Source organism: Gobio gobio (assembly GCF_949357685.1).
Source record: "Gobio gobio genome assembly, chromosome: 9".
Lineage (NCBI taxonomy): Eukaryota > Metazoa > Chordata > Actinopteri > Cypriniformes > Gobionidae > Gobio > Gobio gobio.
In genome coordinates this window covers 904,754-923,222 of record NC_137115.1, presented here as the reverse complement: position 1 = coordinate 923,222, position 18,469 = coordinate 904,754, and the positions used below count along the sequence as shown (strand labels likewise).

Below are 18,469 nucleotides of genomic sequence, written 5' to 3'. Positions count from 1 at the left end.
GGAGTGTGTTTATGGGGATTCTTCATTTGTGATGTTGGACGAGAAGGCCTGGCTCTCAGTCTCCGCTCTAATTCATCCCAAAGCTGTTCTATCGGGTTGAGGTCAGGACTCCAGTTCCTCCACACCAAACTCCTCATCCATGTCTTTATGGAGACGCTTTGAGCACTGGAGCAGTCATGCTGGGACAGGAAGGGGCCGTCCCCAAACTGGTCCCACAAAGTTGGGAGCATGAAATTGTCCAAAATGTCTTGGTGAAGCATTAAGAGTTCCTTTCACTGGAACTAACCCCTGAAAAACAACCACTGCATCCCACGCTTTGCATTGCACTTGATGATGTAAGGCTTGGATGAGCTGCTCGGCCATGGAAACCCATTCCATGAAGCTCTACACACTGTTCTTGAGCTCATCTGAAGGACACAGAAGTTTGGAGGTCTGGAGCTCTTGACTCTGCAGAAAGTTGGAGACTTCTGTGGCCCTCAGCATGTGCTGACCCCGCTCTGTGGCTGAGTTGCTGTTGTTCCCAATCGCTTCCACTTTGTTATAATCCCACTAACAGTTGAGCGTGGAATATTTAGTAGTGAGGAAATGTCCCGAATGGACTTATTGCACAGGTGTCCACCGATCACGGCCCCACGCTTGAGTTCTCTGAGCTCCTGAGAGCGGCCCATTCTCTCACTAATGTGTGTAGAAGCGTCTGCAGGCCTAGATCTTGATTTATACACCTGTGGCCATGAAGGGATTGATTTGGAGGGGCGGCACAATACTTTTGGCAATATAGTGTACATTAATTCAGCTTCTGTTAACTCAAACCATGCTACCATGTAAAGGAAAGAGTATAAGATAGACTAGTCCCAAGACTAGATTAGTCTGAATGTGAGTGTTACCTGTGTATCCCATGTCGCAGAAGCAGACGCCTGAGATACAGTCTCCGTGACCCCCGCAGTGATTGGGACAAGGCTCAGAGATGTAGACGCCGTCTAGGGCGAACGCAGGGGCGTCCCGATAGACACTGCTCTCCTGGAACCAGCGGAAGCGCGTCTTGCTGAAAACGACACGGGAATGTGGAGATGAGTTCATCAAAACTGTGGATAGAACCATCAACCCCTGCACCGCAAACAATGTTCTCCTTGCTTAGCATTTTGGTCTTGTTTTCTATTGGGAACAATCCCAGTCCAGTTACCTGGCAGCCACATTTCGTGGGAGTACAACAGTGATCCTGGTCCAGCGCTCGTAGTCTCCTGTGTTGTAAACAGTGGGCTCTCTGAGTTCACGTCCGCTCCCCTCACAGCTGGCGGCCCCAGGGGATGCTGGGTAACAGCCCTCGCGCACCAGAGCCCATGTGCGGCCCGCGTCATGAGAGTACTGGAGCAGAACGGGCGCAGACGCACTGAAGGCCGACTCGCAGCCGATGTTCAGCTGAAGGAGAAGCATGTAAAAACATGTAAAAACAGGTCAATGTGGTCAAGAAGAACGCAATCATCACCACCTTTAGACACGCATGTATACAGCGCAATTTAAGCTTTCAGTGCCATCTCAATGCAAAGCATTATTATTGTAAGTCTGCTTTTAACACACCATTATGCAATTTTAAAGGTTTTATTAGGTCTTGTCTGAATCTCTTGACACACAGTGATACGAGCAGTACCGATGGCGTGGGTTTGACCGTCTCAATCTCAGCAGAAAACAGCGTCTTCTCCACATGACCAACACCAACCAAACTCTTCCAGAGACGACTACAGTGAGTGAGGGCGGGGCTAAGAGACGCTTTCAGCCAATCAAGACCACAGGCTGGGATTATGCAAATTAGTTACAAACATGCGCAGGTTGAGGAAGTGAGACTGAATCACTGACAGCTCGCTTCAGTTCAGAATCACTTCTTTCTTTTAGGAGACAATAACTCCATTTATCTGCACTTTGTGTGCGTGTGTGTGTGTGTGTGTGTGTGTGTGTGTGTGTGTGTGTGTGTGTGTGTGTGTGTGTGTGTGTGTGTGTGAGGGAGTGTGGGCATGTTTTTGTGAAATATCAGGACACAAATGTGTATAATGACATGGGTATTACAAAAAGAGGGTGAAATATGAGGACGTTCCCCATGTCCTCACTTTTCAAAATGCTTATAAATCACAGAATTAGTTTTTTTTCACAGAACGTAAACTGTGCAGTTTCCTGTGATGGGTTAGGTTTAGGGGCAGGGGCAGTGTGTGTGTGTGTGTGTGTGTGTGTGTGTGTGTGTGTGTGTGTGTAAGTGTGTGTCTGTGTGTGTGTGTGTGTGTGTGTAAGTGTGTGTCTGTGTGTGTGTGTGTGTGTGTGTGTAAGTGTGTGTCTGTGTGTGTGTGTGTGTGTGTGTGTAAGTGTGTGTCTGTGTGTGTGTGTGTGTGTGTGTGTGTGTGTGTGTGTGTGTGTGTGTGTGTGTGTGTGTGTGTGTGTGTGTGTGTGTGTGTGTGTGTGTGTGTGTGTGTGTGAAAAAGAAGAATTCCTGCACGTAGCCTTACATCAGTACCTTGAACTGCAGTGTGTATCCAGGACGGAGAGACAGGTCTCTGGTCACCGCCATCCGGTCCCCGTCCGATCGGCCGAACACTATGGCCGAGGGCGTGGGCGCGCAGAAGCTGCCATTGCGGTCCTTGTCCATTCCTTCGTTTCCCAGCATCAGCCACACACTCATCTGGTTGAGCGGATGATCAAAAGCCGGCTTCTCGTAGAAGTTCTGCGGGAGACACCACAGTTTCTCTCTCATCCCTTCATGAACGCTGCAGTAGAATCTGTCCGTGAGGAGGATCTCACCTGAGGAAGCGTGGGATCGGCCATCGGGATGACGTGCTTCTCCCGCTCGGACAGGATGATCACGTCATCGATGGCCCACTGATCGTAGCCCTCGCCGGAGTGCAGCGGCTGCCACCAGCGGAAGCGCGTGCAGGGCGTTTTAGAGGCCAAGGGAAGCTCATAATGAACAAACCTGTGGACAAAGTCACACTCATATTTAGGGTTGGGAACCAAGAACCAGTTCTTATTCAGAACCGAAGATGTGAAGATGGCGGTCCAGTGGGTTAAACCACTGAACTGATATACAGAAGGTTGCTGGTTCAATCCCAGCGGTCACCACCAGTGTGTCCTTGAGCAAGGATTGTCCCTGTAATAAGGGCACTGTAAGTCACTTTGGATAAAAGCGTCTGCCAAATGCATAAATGTAAACGTAGAATCGATACTGATTTTTGAAAAATACCAGAGCCGCGCGAAATTCCTAAGTTTCGGTTCCGAAAACGGTTCTGGTGCAATGTGTGTGTGAAGCGCTGGGAGTGTATCCTTTCATAGCGAGCGACAGCTCACCTCATTATGAATATTAATTACGTTGCCTGACGCTTCCAGGAGTGCAACCAATTAACGCAGTTCAGCACTGAAAGCCCTCGCGCTACACATTCATGGTTTTGCGTCAGATATTTTCGGATAGTGAAGAGAAAGTCACAAGTATGGATTCATTTCCAAAGGATGAATGACGATGAAGCAAGATGTATCACATGTGAAAAGTTAATAACATGCAAAGGAGGCTGCACTAGCAATTTGACAAAACATTTGCAACAGCACATAATCAACCTCAAAACATATATATATATATATATATATATATAGAGAGAGAGAGAGAGAGAGAGAGAGAGAGAGAGAGAAAGAGAGAGAGAGAGAGAGAGAGAGAGAGAGAGAAAGAGAGAGAGAGAGAGAGAGAGAGAGAGAGAGAGAGAGAGAGAGAGAGAGAGAGAGAGACTTTGACTTTAAGATCACTTTATTTACAAAAATGTTAAAGATATAACATTTTTAGTAAAACATAATATTAATAAAAAAAATAAAATTCCCCTTTTATGATCAAAACTCACTCATGCATAAAATTGGAGACAGCCATCAATGTCAACATCACAAATAACATTCTTTATGCCCCATTTACATCTGAAACCATCCAAGTCATTAACCAACTTATAATAGTTAAACTCTATATTTATACGGGATTTTATTAACCCCTGTAACACTGCAACCACATCAGTTAATCCACCATTATTCAATTTTCTCTTTCGTGACAACCAAATTGACATTTTTGCTTGCCCAAATAAAAAATTTAATAAAACATGAACTTCTTTTTTTTTCCTGCTGTACTTGGGCCCATAAATAAAAAACATAGGCATAAAAACTTCCCCCAGGGTCTGACACCACTCTTCTAATTTGTTAAATAATGGCTTTAATCTAAAACAGTCAAAAAACAGATGAAAAACTGTTTCCTGCATCCCACAGAACAGACAGCCCTCCCCTACCTGTGGGTCAAGGTGTGCTCTGTGTCTGTTTGTAGCTATTATCCCATGCACAATTCTCCACTGAAGGTCTCCAGACCTTTTCTCTATAGGAGTCTTGTACAGGGACCTCCAGCAGCCTTTAGGGGAAGCTCCTGGCCCAAAAACCTCCTGCCACTTGGACTCTCTTACACTCTCAAGCGATTTAAGATGTGCCACTTTCACACACAGTACATAAAAAGCTTTTTTCTCTGTGTTGCTAAAAAACTCCAATTGAGGGGTCTTAAAAGAAAGCAGGCTTCCCTCAGCTTCTTGCCATTCTCCAGTGTCTGCTGAAAAAGTCAGTTCTGGGAAAATAGATGTTTCCTCCTCTCCACCAGACGACTCTAAAACCAGTCTATAGTCCTGGGGCAAAAACTCACGTATTTGAGTCAGCATTCTCTCCACCACTCGAACTGATCTAATGTCCAGCATTTGAGCCAAAACTTCAGCAGATATCCACCCATTCTCAGAAATCAAAAGTCCAACTTTAGTAATGTTTGCAGTCCATAAAGCTCTTCTGAGGGAGACTGAGTTGAAAATGTCCAAAGCCAGTGCCGGGTTCAAGAGCAGAGGTTCTTCCCTCATCCACAGGTCCAGCACACCATTTGGCTCCCGAGATATTTTTAAAAGTGTCCATGCTCTCAGTACTGACCTGTAGAAAGGTGTCAGTCCTGTTAAGTCCAGCTTGTCGATGTCCATGAGAAACAGGTGTCGGTCTAATCCCATGTTTCCTGCTCTCCTCATAAGGGCACAGGCCACCTCGGCCCAGCTCACGTGCTCCCCGTAGAGTAGTCTCCGAGCTGCCTGAAGTCTGAAGGCTTGGATTCTGGAACTGATGTCGACCAGCCCCTGTCCTCCTTCCTGAATAGGCAGATACAGCACTGACGCCCTCAGCCAGTGCTGTCCCGACCAGAAGAAGTCCACCAGGTTTTTCTGGATTTTCTTTACTAGCTCTTCTGGAGGCTCTAGAATCATCATCCTGTGCCATAACGATGAAGCCACCAGATTATTACATACCAGGACCCTCCCCCTGTAGGACAGCCGAGGCAGCAACCATTTCCAGTGAGACAACCGAACACACACTTTCTCCACTAGGCCCTCCCAGTTTTTCCTTTTAAATTCATCTACTCCTAAAAACACCCCAAGATATTTAAAGCCTGTTCTCCCCCACTGTAATCCACCAGGAAGTGATGGACTATTTAGACCAGTACCACACCAAATAGCCTCACTTTTACCCCAGTTAACTTTAGCCGAAGATGCCTTCCCGTAACATGCTAGAGCTCCTTTTAAAGAATCAACCTCACTCTGACCACTAATTAACACTGTAATATCATCTGCATATTCAGAGAGTTTAGTAGGTTCTTTAAAAACCAGTGTACTAACTTTTAATCCCGCGAGCTGCTGTCTTAATCTACATAACAATGGCTCAATAGCTATGCTGTATAGCTGACCCGAGAGAGGACACCCTTGCCTAATACCTCTGTGGAGCTTCACAGGAGTACTGAGGCCACCAGCCATTTTAACCATACACGTAGCCTCAGTATACAACAATTTAATCTTAGAGATAAAACCATCCCCAAATCCAAAAGCTTTTAACGTTTTAAAAAGAAAAATGTGGTCTACTCTGTCAAAAGCCTTTTCCTGATCTAATGACAGAAACCCAATATTAATATTGTTTTGAAAAGCAAAATCAAGCATGTCCCGTACCAAATGTAAATTATCTGTGATGGATCGATCTTTTATACAGTAAGACTGGTCTTTGTGAATGATTTCATACAATACAGTATTTAGCCTGTTTGCCAGACATTTAGAAAATATTTTATATTCTGAGCATAAAATTGCTACAGGCCTCCAATTCTTTAATAACGTTAAATCTCCCTTTTTTGGGAGCAAAGTTAAAACAGCCCGCCGACAGCTTGTGGGAAGAATTTCTTCTGTAATGCAGTTTTGCAAAACCTCAAAGTAGTCATGTCCTAAAACAGTCCAAAAGTTCTTATAAAACTCTGCAGGTAATCCATCCAAGCCAGGTGCACGTCCTGAAGAGAGTCCCATTACTGCAGCAGTAACCTCCTCAAAGGTGAGTTCAGTTTCTAACAAATGTTTATGCTCTGGAGTTAAAACAGGAAGTTCCTGAAGCAGTTCATTTGTGCACTGTTCATCCGAGGTTTCAGCAGTAAATAAATCTGAATAAAAATCCACAGCGATTCTCCGCATTGAGACTGGGTCAGAGGTTTCTTTTCCATTGTTTTCTTTTAAACAGTACATCTGCTTTTCCTGTCCAGCTTTTCTCTCCAAATTAAAGAAATAAGATGTGGGACCATCCATGTCCCTCGTTGTTAAAAAACGGCTCCTTACAAGAGCCCCTTTAACTTTTTCATTTAGAATGAAGCTCAGCTGGTTTTTCTTTCCTGTCCACAGTTCTTGTAAATCTGCAGTATCATTAACAGTCATTGTCTTCTCAATATCAATGATCTCCTTTTCTAGCAACTCTAGTGTCTTTTTTAAAACCAAAGAAGAATGGGTTGCATATTGCTGACAGAACCCTTTTATATGAACCTTACTGATTTCCCACCACTGAATTATATTTTCATATAAAACTTTTTCATTTTTACAGGTTTCCCAAAAAACTCCAAAGTTCTCACAGAAATTCTTATCATCCAGAAGTTTAATGTTAAAATGCCAGTAGTAACTCTTCTGAACTCTGTTCACCAACGAACACTCTATTGTAATGAGTTTGTGATCAGAAAAAGATGTAGGAATGATAGCTGTATGTTTTACTCTATTCCTCATATTGTGTGATGTGTAGAACCTGTCCAAACGTGCCCCAGAAATTCTACCATTACTAAAATGCACCCATGTATATTGTTGTGCTGCTGGATTGTGTTCCCTCCATACATCTGATAAATTTAGTTTTTTTATCACATTTGCTAAAACTGCAGCTGACTGTGCATGAGGTTCTTCTCCATTCCTGTCTTTTGTGAAATCTAAAGTGCAATTCCAATCTCCTCCTAAAATTATTAAATCCCCATCCTGCTGTTGGCTTAAAACTTTTTCCAGTTTGGAAAAAAACTGCAACCTGTCAGATCCTAAATTGGGAGCATAAATGTTTATGAACACAAAAACAAGATTTCTAATTTCAGCCCTAATAAGTAATAATCTCCCTGGTTCTATCTCATTTTTTAATAAAATTTTAGCTTGAAGACTAGGGGAAAAAAGCACAGCCACTCCAGCACTAAGATTACTCCCATGCCTTAGAACCTTCTCTCCTTCCCACCACAAACCCCAGTCTACCTCATTTCTTTGGTCACTATGAGTCTCCTGCAAAAAAACAACGCTGAGATCTTTCAATCGTATGGTTTCTGAAAGTAACCAATTTTTCTTCCCATCCCTCATCCCATTTACATTAAGGGATCCCACCCGTAAGGTCTCCATAAGGAAGAGAGAGAGAAAAAGAAAAAAATATAGAAAAGAGAAGTCAACAGCCATCATATCTATTTAGTTTTTCCCCTCGCTTTTCCTGCTTTCTTTCCTAATCTTATTGCAGTTATATGTTTCTTTAACCGAAACCTCTTTTGTTGTGTAAGCTCTTCATAGTTGCTCTTTTTTCTAGCCCACATTACAGAAGAAATAAACTTTTCCACATCCGGGAAATAATCACTTATTTCAACACCTGATTTTCCTTTTGTTTTGTCAAGAAAAGAATTGATTTGTTCGACAGTATACATATCTTTTTCAACCTCTGACCACTGCTCATCATCTCTCATTCCATCATTACTATACTGAGATAAAACCTCCATCTCATCAGTCGTGTTTTCCATTTCACCTTCTACCTGTACTGTATCATTACTCTTACACACATCCACACCATCACCTTGAGTCTCTCTCTTATCAACATCAGACAATTCACACACTGATTTTTCAGGAACATAACTGTAGCCAGGTTGTTCCTTACTTACAATGTTAAGGCCTACATTATTTTCACTCACCTCCTGCTGTCCCTGCTCTTCCTCAGTAGTGACTGTATCATGCTCCTCGGCGTTACGTGTTCCTTTGTTATTTGCTGATTTATCGGTGTTATTCTCGTCAGATGTGGACGCGCGCGGTTCGTCTCTGTGTGGACACGCGAAGCGCTTATGTCCCAGATCTCCACAATCAAAACAGCGTAGACTATCCGTAGTGGCATAAACCATGAAAGAATTCCCCCCTTGAATGACACGGAAGGAGACTTCCAAGGTTCGCTCCGGTGAATTTAAAAACATATACACCTGACGTCTAAATGAAAGGACGTGCTTCAACGCGGTGTTTTTACACCCTAAGGGAATCAATCGGACGGGACCCGCGATCTTACCAAATCGTTGCAACTCTTTTGTGATAACATCGTTAGATACAAAAGGCGGAACATTTGAAATGGTAACTTTTGTTGCTGGAGCGGATAGCGGTGTTACCGGGACATATGTTTCCTTCACCCATATACCACTAACAGTCAACTGATTGACTAACGCCTCAGACTTTAAAAACACAACAACTGCTTTATTCATTCGAGAGGCCGAGACGACATTCTCAAAGTCCACCTGTTCTCCTATCACCAGCAGCAGATCCTCCACTGTCACTCCGGGCTCTGGCACACACCTGCACCCGTTACGCAGTGACAGTGTTGGCGTTCCTGGCGTGGGAACAGACGCCATGCTGGCGTCTCAAGACGCACACACACTAAGAGAAAAAAACCTTTTCTCTATTCTGTGTTAAAAGAAAAACCGAGGGGAAAAGAAACGTAAAAGGGAAAAAAATAGGAAAAAACAAAGTTTCCACAAGCGCTCTCAGCAACCACTCAGCTCCCACACACACTCCCAACAATCACACCGGAAGTGAGAGAGAGAGAGAGAGAGAGAGAGAGAGAGAGAGAGAGAGAGAGAGAGAGAGAGAGAGAGAGAGAGAGAGAGAGAGAGAGAGAGAGAGAGAGAGAGAGAGAGAGAGAGAGAGAGAGAGAGAGAGAGAGAGAGAGAGAGATGTAATGCTGAATTACCATTTATTATTTACAAGTTCGCTGAATAACTGAATTACTATTAAATTAATATACAACTAATTAATAAATATAACTAATAAATATAACTTGGTTTTATTCAGAGACAGAGAGAGAGAATGTAATAAGACAATTTCAGAGGTGTTCATTTGAACATATTTAATTTTAATGTCCAATTTTTTTGCAAGAATGGCTTAATTAATACTGTAATATATGTACAGTACAGGACTTTTTTGACATTGCCAACCTGTAAATTAATTTGAGAGAAAGTAATAAACACAAAAAGGATGGTTTAAGTTGCATATTGTGCCTTATTGTGTCCTTTACCACTATTTGTTTAATAATTTTAATGGAACCGGAATCGTAAAAAATTTCTCACGATTCCCAACCCTACTCATATTCCATCTAGAAATATATCAGCAGATGAGATAAAATAACTAGTCGTGGTATTTTTATCATTTTTAGGGCCGGTCACACAGAACACATTATTACGTTATCTTAGTTATCTTATATAAACAGAGAAAAAATGTTTAACTCCCGCCACTTTTTAAAACAAAGTAACCGCCATGTGAATGATGTAGCCTGCAGTGTTTGTGGGATGTTTCCTGGCACAGTGTGTGTGACTGTGTGTGTTGGAGAGGCTCTCTCACCGCGGTCTGGTGAAGTCAGTGAAGTACATCTCTGCGATCAGACCCCAGCTGATCCCGCCATCATTGCTGTACTGCAGCAGAAGCCCCTCCTCCCGGCTGTCGGCCTGATTGCACTCCGCCCCGTCTCCGCCCATCCGCAGGTAGAACTGCACAAACTCCGCCCACTCCGTGTCCAAGTCCCAGCTGACCAGCTGCCGCAGCCCAGCCTGACGACACCGGCACAAAAACATTATTTATACATCGTTCATGGAATGTTTTTTCTGAAATGTTTCAGATGGATGTTTGACTAACGCAAATGTTTTTACTTGTTTCAGAACATGCATAGAACAGTCAAAAGTAACATTCCCATAATGTTTGAAGAAGGAAACAATGGAATAAAGTGCAGTATCTCTAACTAAAATAACACCGCTTTATACTGCTCTAATGCACTGTATCGTGTTTCTGTAGCTTTTTCATTCGTTTGTTCATTATTTAGTTTATGTCTTAATGATGTAACCATTGTGATCTTTTCACTGACTAACCTATTTTACCTATTAGAGATATTTGTCTTTGATATCTTTTAGATTATTATGGTTTCACACATTTCTTTATGTTTAAATGTACATGAAGAAACTACACTCTACTGTTTTTCTTTTTTTGGAACCAAATGTTTTTTGAAGTGTATTTATTCCTTTCATTAAGACTTTCATAAGCTATACAGACTTTCATTAAGAAAGAAACCGAGGGACAAAACAAAAAACGCTATGACTGTATGACAACTGTATGACAACTATATGACGACTGTATGACGACTGTATGATGACTGTATGATGACTGTATGATGACTGTATGACAACTATATGACGACTGTATGATGACTGTATGATGACTGTATGATGACTGTATGACGACTGTATGACGATTGTATGACGACTGTATGACGACTGTATGACGACTGTATGACGACTGTATGACGACTGTATGACGACTGTATGACGACTGTATGATGACTGTATGATGACTGTATGACAACTATATGACGACTGTATGATGACTGTATGACGACTGTATGATGACTGTATGACGACTGTATGACGATTGTATGAAGACTGTATGACGACTGTATGACGACTGTATGACGACTGTATGACGACTGTATGACGACTGTATGATGACTATATGATGACTGTATGACAACTATATGACGACTGTATGACGACTGTATGACGACTGTATGACTACTGTATGACGACGACTGTATGATGACTGTATGACGACTGTATGACGACTGTATGATGACTGTATGATGACTGTATGATGACTGTATGACGACTGTATGACGACTGTATGACGACTGTATGATGACTGTATGACGACTGTATGATGACTGTATGATGACTGTATGACGACTGTATGACGACTGTATGATGACTGTATGACGACTGTATGACGACTGTATGATGACTGTATGATGACTGTATGACGACTGTATGATGACTGTATGATGACTGTATGATGACTGTATGACGACTGTATGATGACTGCATGATAACTGTATGACGACTGTATGATGACTGTATGACGACTGTATGATGACTGTATGATGACTGTATGATGACTGTATGATGACTGTATGATGACTGTATGATGACTGTTTGATGACTGTATGACGACTGTATGACGACTGTATGACGACTGTATGATGACTGTATGACGACTGTATGATGACTGTATGATGACTGTATGACAACTGTATGACGACTGTATGACGACTGTTTGATCTCGACTGTATGATGACTGTATGATGACTGTATGATGACTGTATGACGACTGTATGATGACTGTATGATGACTGTATGATAACTGTATGACAACTGTATGACGACTGTATGACGACTGTTTGATCTCGACTGTATGATGACTGTATGATGACTGTATGACGACTGTTTGATCTCGACTGTATGATGACTGTATGATGACTGTATGATGACTGTATGACGACTGCATGACGACTGTATGACGACTGTTTGATCTCGACTGTATGATGACTGTATGATGACTGTATGATGACTGTTTGATCTCGACTGTATGATGACTGTATGATGACTGTATGATGACTGTATGACAACTGTATGACGACTGTATGACGACTGTTTGATCTCGACTGTATGATGACTGTATGATGACTGTATGATGACTGTATGACGACTGTATGATGACTGTATGATGACTGTATGATAACTGTATGACAACTGTATGACGACTGTATGACGACTGTTTGATCTCGACTGTATGATGACTGTATGATGACTGTATGACGACTGTTTGATCTCGACTGTATGATGACTGTATGATGACTGTATGATGACTGTATGACGACTGCATGACGACTGTATGACGACTGTTTGATCTCGACTGTATGATGACTGTATGATGACTGTATGACGACTGTTTGATCTCGACTGTATGACGACTGTATGTTGACTGTATGATGACTGTATGATGCCTGTATGATGACTGTATGACAACTGTATGACGACTGTATGACGACTGTTTGATCTCAACTGTATGACGACTGTATGATGACTGTATGATGACTGTATGACAACTGTGTGACGACTGTATGACGACTGTTTGATCTCGACTGTATGATGACTGTATGATGACTGTATGATGACTGTTTGATCTCGACTGTATGACGACTGTATGATGACTGTATGATGACTGTATGATGACTGTATGATGACTGTATGATGACTGTATGACGACTGTTTGATCTCGACTGTATGACGACTGAATGATGACTGTATAATGACTGTATGACGACTGTATGATGACTGTATGATGACTGTATGATGACTGTATGATGACTGTTTGATCTCGACTGTATGATGACTGAATGATGACTGTATAATGACTGTATGACGACTGTATGATGACTGTATGATGACTGTATGATGACTGTATGATGACTGTATGACGACTGTATGATGACTTTATGAAGACTGTTTGACGACTCGACTGTATGATGACTGTATGACGACTGTATGATGACTGTATGATGACTGTATGACGACTGTTTGATCTCGACTGTATGACGACTGTATGATGACTGTATGATGACTGTATGACGACTGTATGACGACTCGACTGTATGATGACTGTATGATGACTGTATGATGACTGTATGATGACTATATGATGACTGTATGATGACTGTATGATGACTGTATGACGACTGTTTGATCTCGACTGTATGACGACTGTATGATGACTATATGACGACTGTATGATGACTGTATGACGACTCGACTGTATGATGACTGTATGATGACTGTATGATGACTGTATGACGACTCGACTGTATGATGACTGTATGATGACTGTATGACGACTGTTTGATCTCGACTGTATGATGACTATATGACGACTGTATGATGACTGTATGATGACTCGACTGTATGACGACTGTATGATGACTGTATGACGACTGTATGATGACTGTATGACGACTCGACTGTATGATGACTGTATGATGACTGTATGATGACTGTATGATGACTGTATGATGACTGTATGACGACTCGACTGTATGATGACTGTATGATGACTGTATGATGACTGTATGATGACTGTATGATGACTGTATGATGACTGTATGATGACTGTATGACGACTCGACTGTATGATGACTGTATGATGACTGTATGATGACTGTATGATGACTGTATGATGACTGTATGACGACTGTATGATGACTGTATGACGACTCGACTGTATGATGACTGTATGATGACTGTATGATGACTATATGATGACTGTATGATGACTGTATGATGACTGTATGATGACTGTTTGATGACTGTATGACGACTGTTTGATCTCGACTGTATGACGACTGTATGATGACTATATGATGACTGTATGATGACTGTATGATGACTGTATGACGACTGTATGATGACTGTATGACGACTGTTTGATCTCGACTGTATGATGACTGTATGATGACTATATGATGACTGTATGATGACTGTATGATGACTGTATGATGACTGTATGACGACTGTATGATGACTGTATGTCGACTGTTTGATCTCGACTGTATGACGACTGTATGATGACTATATGATGACTGTATGATGACTGTATGATGACTGTATGATGACTGTATGATGACTGTATGATGACTGTATGATGACTGTATGACGACTGTATGACGACTGTATGACGACTGTTTGATCTCGACTGTATGACGACTGTATGATGACTATATGATGACTGTATGATGACTGTATGATGACTGTATGATGACTGTATGATGACTGTATGACGACTGTATGATGACTGTATGATGACTATATGACGACTGTATGATGACTGTATGATGACTGTATGATGACTGTATGATGACTGTATGATGACTGTATGACGACTGTATGATGACTGTATGATGACTGTATGATGACTGTATGATGACTGTATGATGACTGTATGATGACTGTATGATGACTATATGACGACTGTATGATGACTGTATGATGACTGTATGATGACTGTATGATGACTGTATGATGACTGTATGACGACTGTTTGATCTTGACTGTATGATGACTGTATGATGACTGTATGATGACTGTATGATGACTGTATGACGACTGTTTGATCTCGACTGTATGACGACTGTATGATGACTATATGATGACTGTATGATGACTGTATGACGACTGTTTGATCTCGACTGTATGATGACTGTATGATGACTGTATGATGACTGTATGATGACTGTATGATGACTGTATGATGACTGTATGATGACTATATGATGACTGTATGACGACTGTATGATGACTGTATGATGACTGTATGATGACTGTATGATGACTGTATGACGACTGTAATCGCACCTTACTGAAGTACAGAGAGGATCCGGAGGAAACGACGCCACAGCCCTGGTCAGGTGGCACGATCTCGCCTCCGGTCACTTCCTGCCAGGCTGACATCAGGGTTTCCTGCGACTCGAAGTCTGAGAGCACACTGGAGGCCAGAGTGTTGAAGGACTGGCAGTCTGAGCCGGTAAAGCCTTCATCACACCTGTGAACAGAGCAGAGCGATGATGACATTCAGTACGATTCACCAATGGGAATTAATATGCATTGCTAAGGACTTCATTTGCACAAATTTAAAGGAGGTTTTCTCAATATTTAGATTTTTGGCACCCTCAGATTCCAGATTTACAAATATTGTCCTATCCTAACAAGCCATACATCAACAGAGGTTTTGTGGTCCAGGGTCACAAATGTATATTGTGTGTATTGCTGTTCTATAACTGACTATGTACCGTCTATTGTCAAGTTAAGTGACAACAATAAAGTGATTGCATTTGTTTGTGACATTTATCTGTGAAGTGTGCTTGTGAGCAGAATAGTGTTTAAACTGAACCTCATCTGTAGAAAGTCTCCGTATGGATGAGAAACTCAGAAACGAATAACATCTAGACTAGCGTTCAAAGGTTTGGGCTCTGTAAAATGTGTTAATGTTTCTAGTCTCTTCTCACCAAGGCTGTGTTTATCTGATCATAACTCTAGTAAACAGTTAAATATTCCTCCAGTGTAGATCAGCTGTTCTCTAATATTTTCAGGAACATCATTTATTTGAAATAGAATCTTTTGTAACATTATGAATGTCTTTACTGTCACTTTTGATCATCAATTTAATGTGTCCTTGCTGAATAAAAGTATTAATTTTGTTAAAAAGAAAACCTACTGACCCCCAAACGTGGTAGTGTATCACAAAAACAGAACTCAAAAGAAATTAAATTATATTATAGAGTAAGGCCAAGTCAACTGATGTGTAACTGATGCGGCCAAAACTAACCCTTCTATTTGAGTCAATGAAAGAGTTTGGTGTTTGACTGTAGTGTTTGTGTCTGACCTGCAGTGTCCGTGGTCGCACCAGCCGTGTCCTCGGCACATCTGTGGACACTGCTGCCCGATGTAGATGTCGTCCAGCGCCCACTCGTCCTGCTCCTGGTAGTAACTCTGGATCCACCGGAAGCGTGTGGCACTCGACCTGACGTCACAAAACAGCAGAAAACCAGAGTGAGACACGACAAGAAAACACTGCAAATGTGCATGAAGAGACACAAACACTGGGAAAATACCACCGTTTCCTCCCTATAATGTACAGCATCAATATGAGAAAAACTGGCCTATAAACGTATGATGACCGTATGACGACCGCATGTCGACTGTATGACGACTGTATGACGACTGTATGACGACTGTATGACGACTGTATGACGACTGTATGACGACTGTATGTCGACCACATGTCGACTGCATGACGACTGTATGACGACTGTATGACGACTGTATGACGACTGTATGTTGACTGTATGTCGACCGCATGTCGACTGTATGACGACTGTATGTTGACTGTATGTCGACCGCATGACGACTGTATGTTGACTGTATGACGACTGTATGTCGACCGCATGTTGACTGTATGACTACTGTATGACGACTGTATGTCGACCGCATGTTGACTGTATGACGACTGTATGTCGACCGCATGTCGACTGTATGACGACTGTATGTCGACCGCATGTCGACTGTATGACGACTGTATGACGACTGTATGTCGACCGCATGTTGACTGTATGACGACTGTATGTCGACCGCATGTTGACTGTATGACGACTGTATGTCGACCGCATGTCGACTGTATGACGACTGTATGTCGACCGCATGTCGACTGTATGACGACTGTATGACGACTGTATGTCGACCGCATGTTGACTGTATGACGACCGTATGACGGCCGTATGACGACCGTATGTTGACTGTATGACGACCGCATGTCGACTGTATGACGACTGTATTTCGACCGTATGTTGACAGTATGACGGCTGTATGTCGACCGCATGTCGACCGTATGACGACCATATGACGACTGTATGACGACTGTGTGTCGACCGTATGTTGACAGTATGACAACTGTATGACGACTGTATGACGACTGTATGATGACCGTATGACGACTGTATGTCGACCGTATGTTGACTGTATGACGACCGTATGACGACTGTATGTTGACTGTATGTCGACTGTATGTTGACTGTATGGCGACTGTATGTCGACCGTATGTTGACTGTATGACGACCGTATGACGACTGTATGTCGACCGTATGTTGACTGTATGACGACCGTATGTTGACAGTATGACAACTGTATGACGACTGTTTGACGACTGTATGATGACCGTATGACGACTGTATGTTGACCGTATGTTGACTGTATGACGACCGTATGACGACTGTATGTTGACTGTATGTCGACTGTATGTTGACTGTATGGCGACTGTATGTTGACTGTATGACGACCGTATGACGACTGTATGTTGACTGTATGTCGACTGTATGTTGACTGTATGACGACCGTATGACGACTGTATGTCGACCGTATGTTGACTGTATGACGACCGTATGACGACTGTATGTCGACCATATGACGACTGTATGTCGACCGTATGTTGACTGTATGATGACCGTATGACGACTGTATGGCGACCGTATGTTGACTGTATGACGACCGTATGACGACTGTATGTCGACCGTATGTTGACTGTATGACGACTGTATGTTGACCGTATGACGACTGTATGACGACTGTATGTCGACCGTATGTTGACTGTATGATGACCGTATGACGACTGTATGTCGACCGTATGTTGACTGTATGACGACCGTATGACGACTGTATGTCGACCGTATGTTGACTGTATGACGACTGTATGTCGACCGCATGTCGACCGTATGACGACTGTATGTCGACCATATGTTGACTGTATGACGACTTTATGACGACTGTATGTCGACCGCCTGTCGACTGTATGAAGACTGTATGTCGACTGTATGACGACCGTATGATGACTGTATGTCGACCGTATGATGACTGTATGACGAACGTATGATGACTGTATGACGACTGTATGACGACTGTATGTCGACCGCATGTCGACCGTATGACGACTGTATGTCGACCGTATGTTGACTGTATGATGACTTTATGACGACTGTATGTCGACTGTATGACGACCGTATGATGACTGTATGTCGACTGTATGACGACTGTATGACGGCCGCATGTCGACTGTATGACGACTGTATAACGAATGTATGTTGCCTGTATGTCGATTGTATGACGACTATGTCGACTGTATGAGAACTTTACAACTCCATGTCAACTCACTCTCTCAAGACTACAATAGAGGTGTTTCAGGAGTTCAGAAACTGACACTGATATAGAGAAGAACTCAAACAGCAACATCACACACTGAAGACAGATGCACATTCAATAATGTAATGTATGTGGTTTGTGTCTCACCAGGTCTTGTAAGGCAGGGGAAGCGTGATCCGTCTCCAGTCTGTGAACTCAGACGGATGGTAGACGCTGGAGGCAGTGAACTCAGAGCAGCTCGGCATGCCCGGCAGACAGGCCTACACCAAC

The 18,469-nt window shown here is 42.5% G+C and overlaps 1 protein-coding gene across 6 annotated transcripts in view; it reads right to left on the bottom strand.

Moving 5' to 3' along the window:
* The window catches only part of reln (reelin), a 191,536-nt gene that overhangs the window by 65,804 nt on the left and 107,263 nt on the right, over positions 1–18,469 (bottom strand). For all 6 annotated transcript variants that reach the window (XR_013817130.1, XR_013817131.1, XM_079824663.1 and 3 more), the window contains exons 22-29: positions 18,347–18,459; positions 15,894–16,031; positions 14,867–15,053; positions 9,981–10,186; positions 2,782–2,953; positions 2,498–2,704; positions 1,181–1,416; positions 885–1,042 (exon numbers count right to left, since the gene is read on the bottom strand). Coding sequence is in view for 4 of the 6 variants with exons in the window: in XM_079824663.1 (XP_079680789.1) it covers positions 885–1,042; positions 1,181–1,416; positions 2,498–2,704; positions 2,782–2,953; positions 9,981–10,186; positions 14,867–15,053; positions 15,894–16,031; positions 18,347–18,459 (1,417 nt within the window). In the remaining 2 variants the exon portion in view is untranslated. The remainder of the gene's footprint in view (positions 1–884; positions 1,043–1,180; positions 1,417–2,497; positions 2,705–2,781; positions 2,954–9,980; positions 10,187–14,866; positions 15,054–15,893; positions 16,032–18,346; positions 18,460–18,469) is intronic.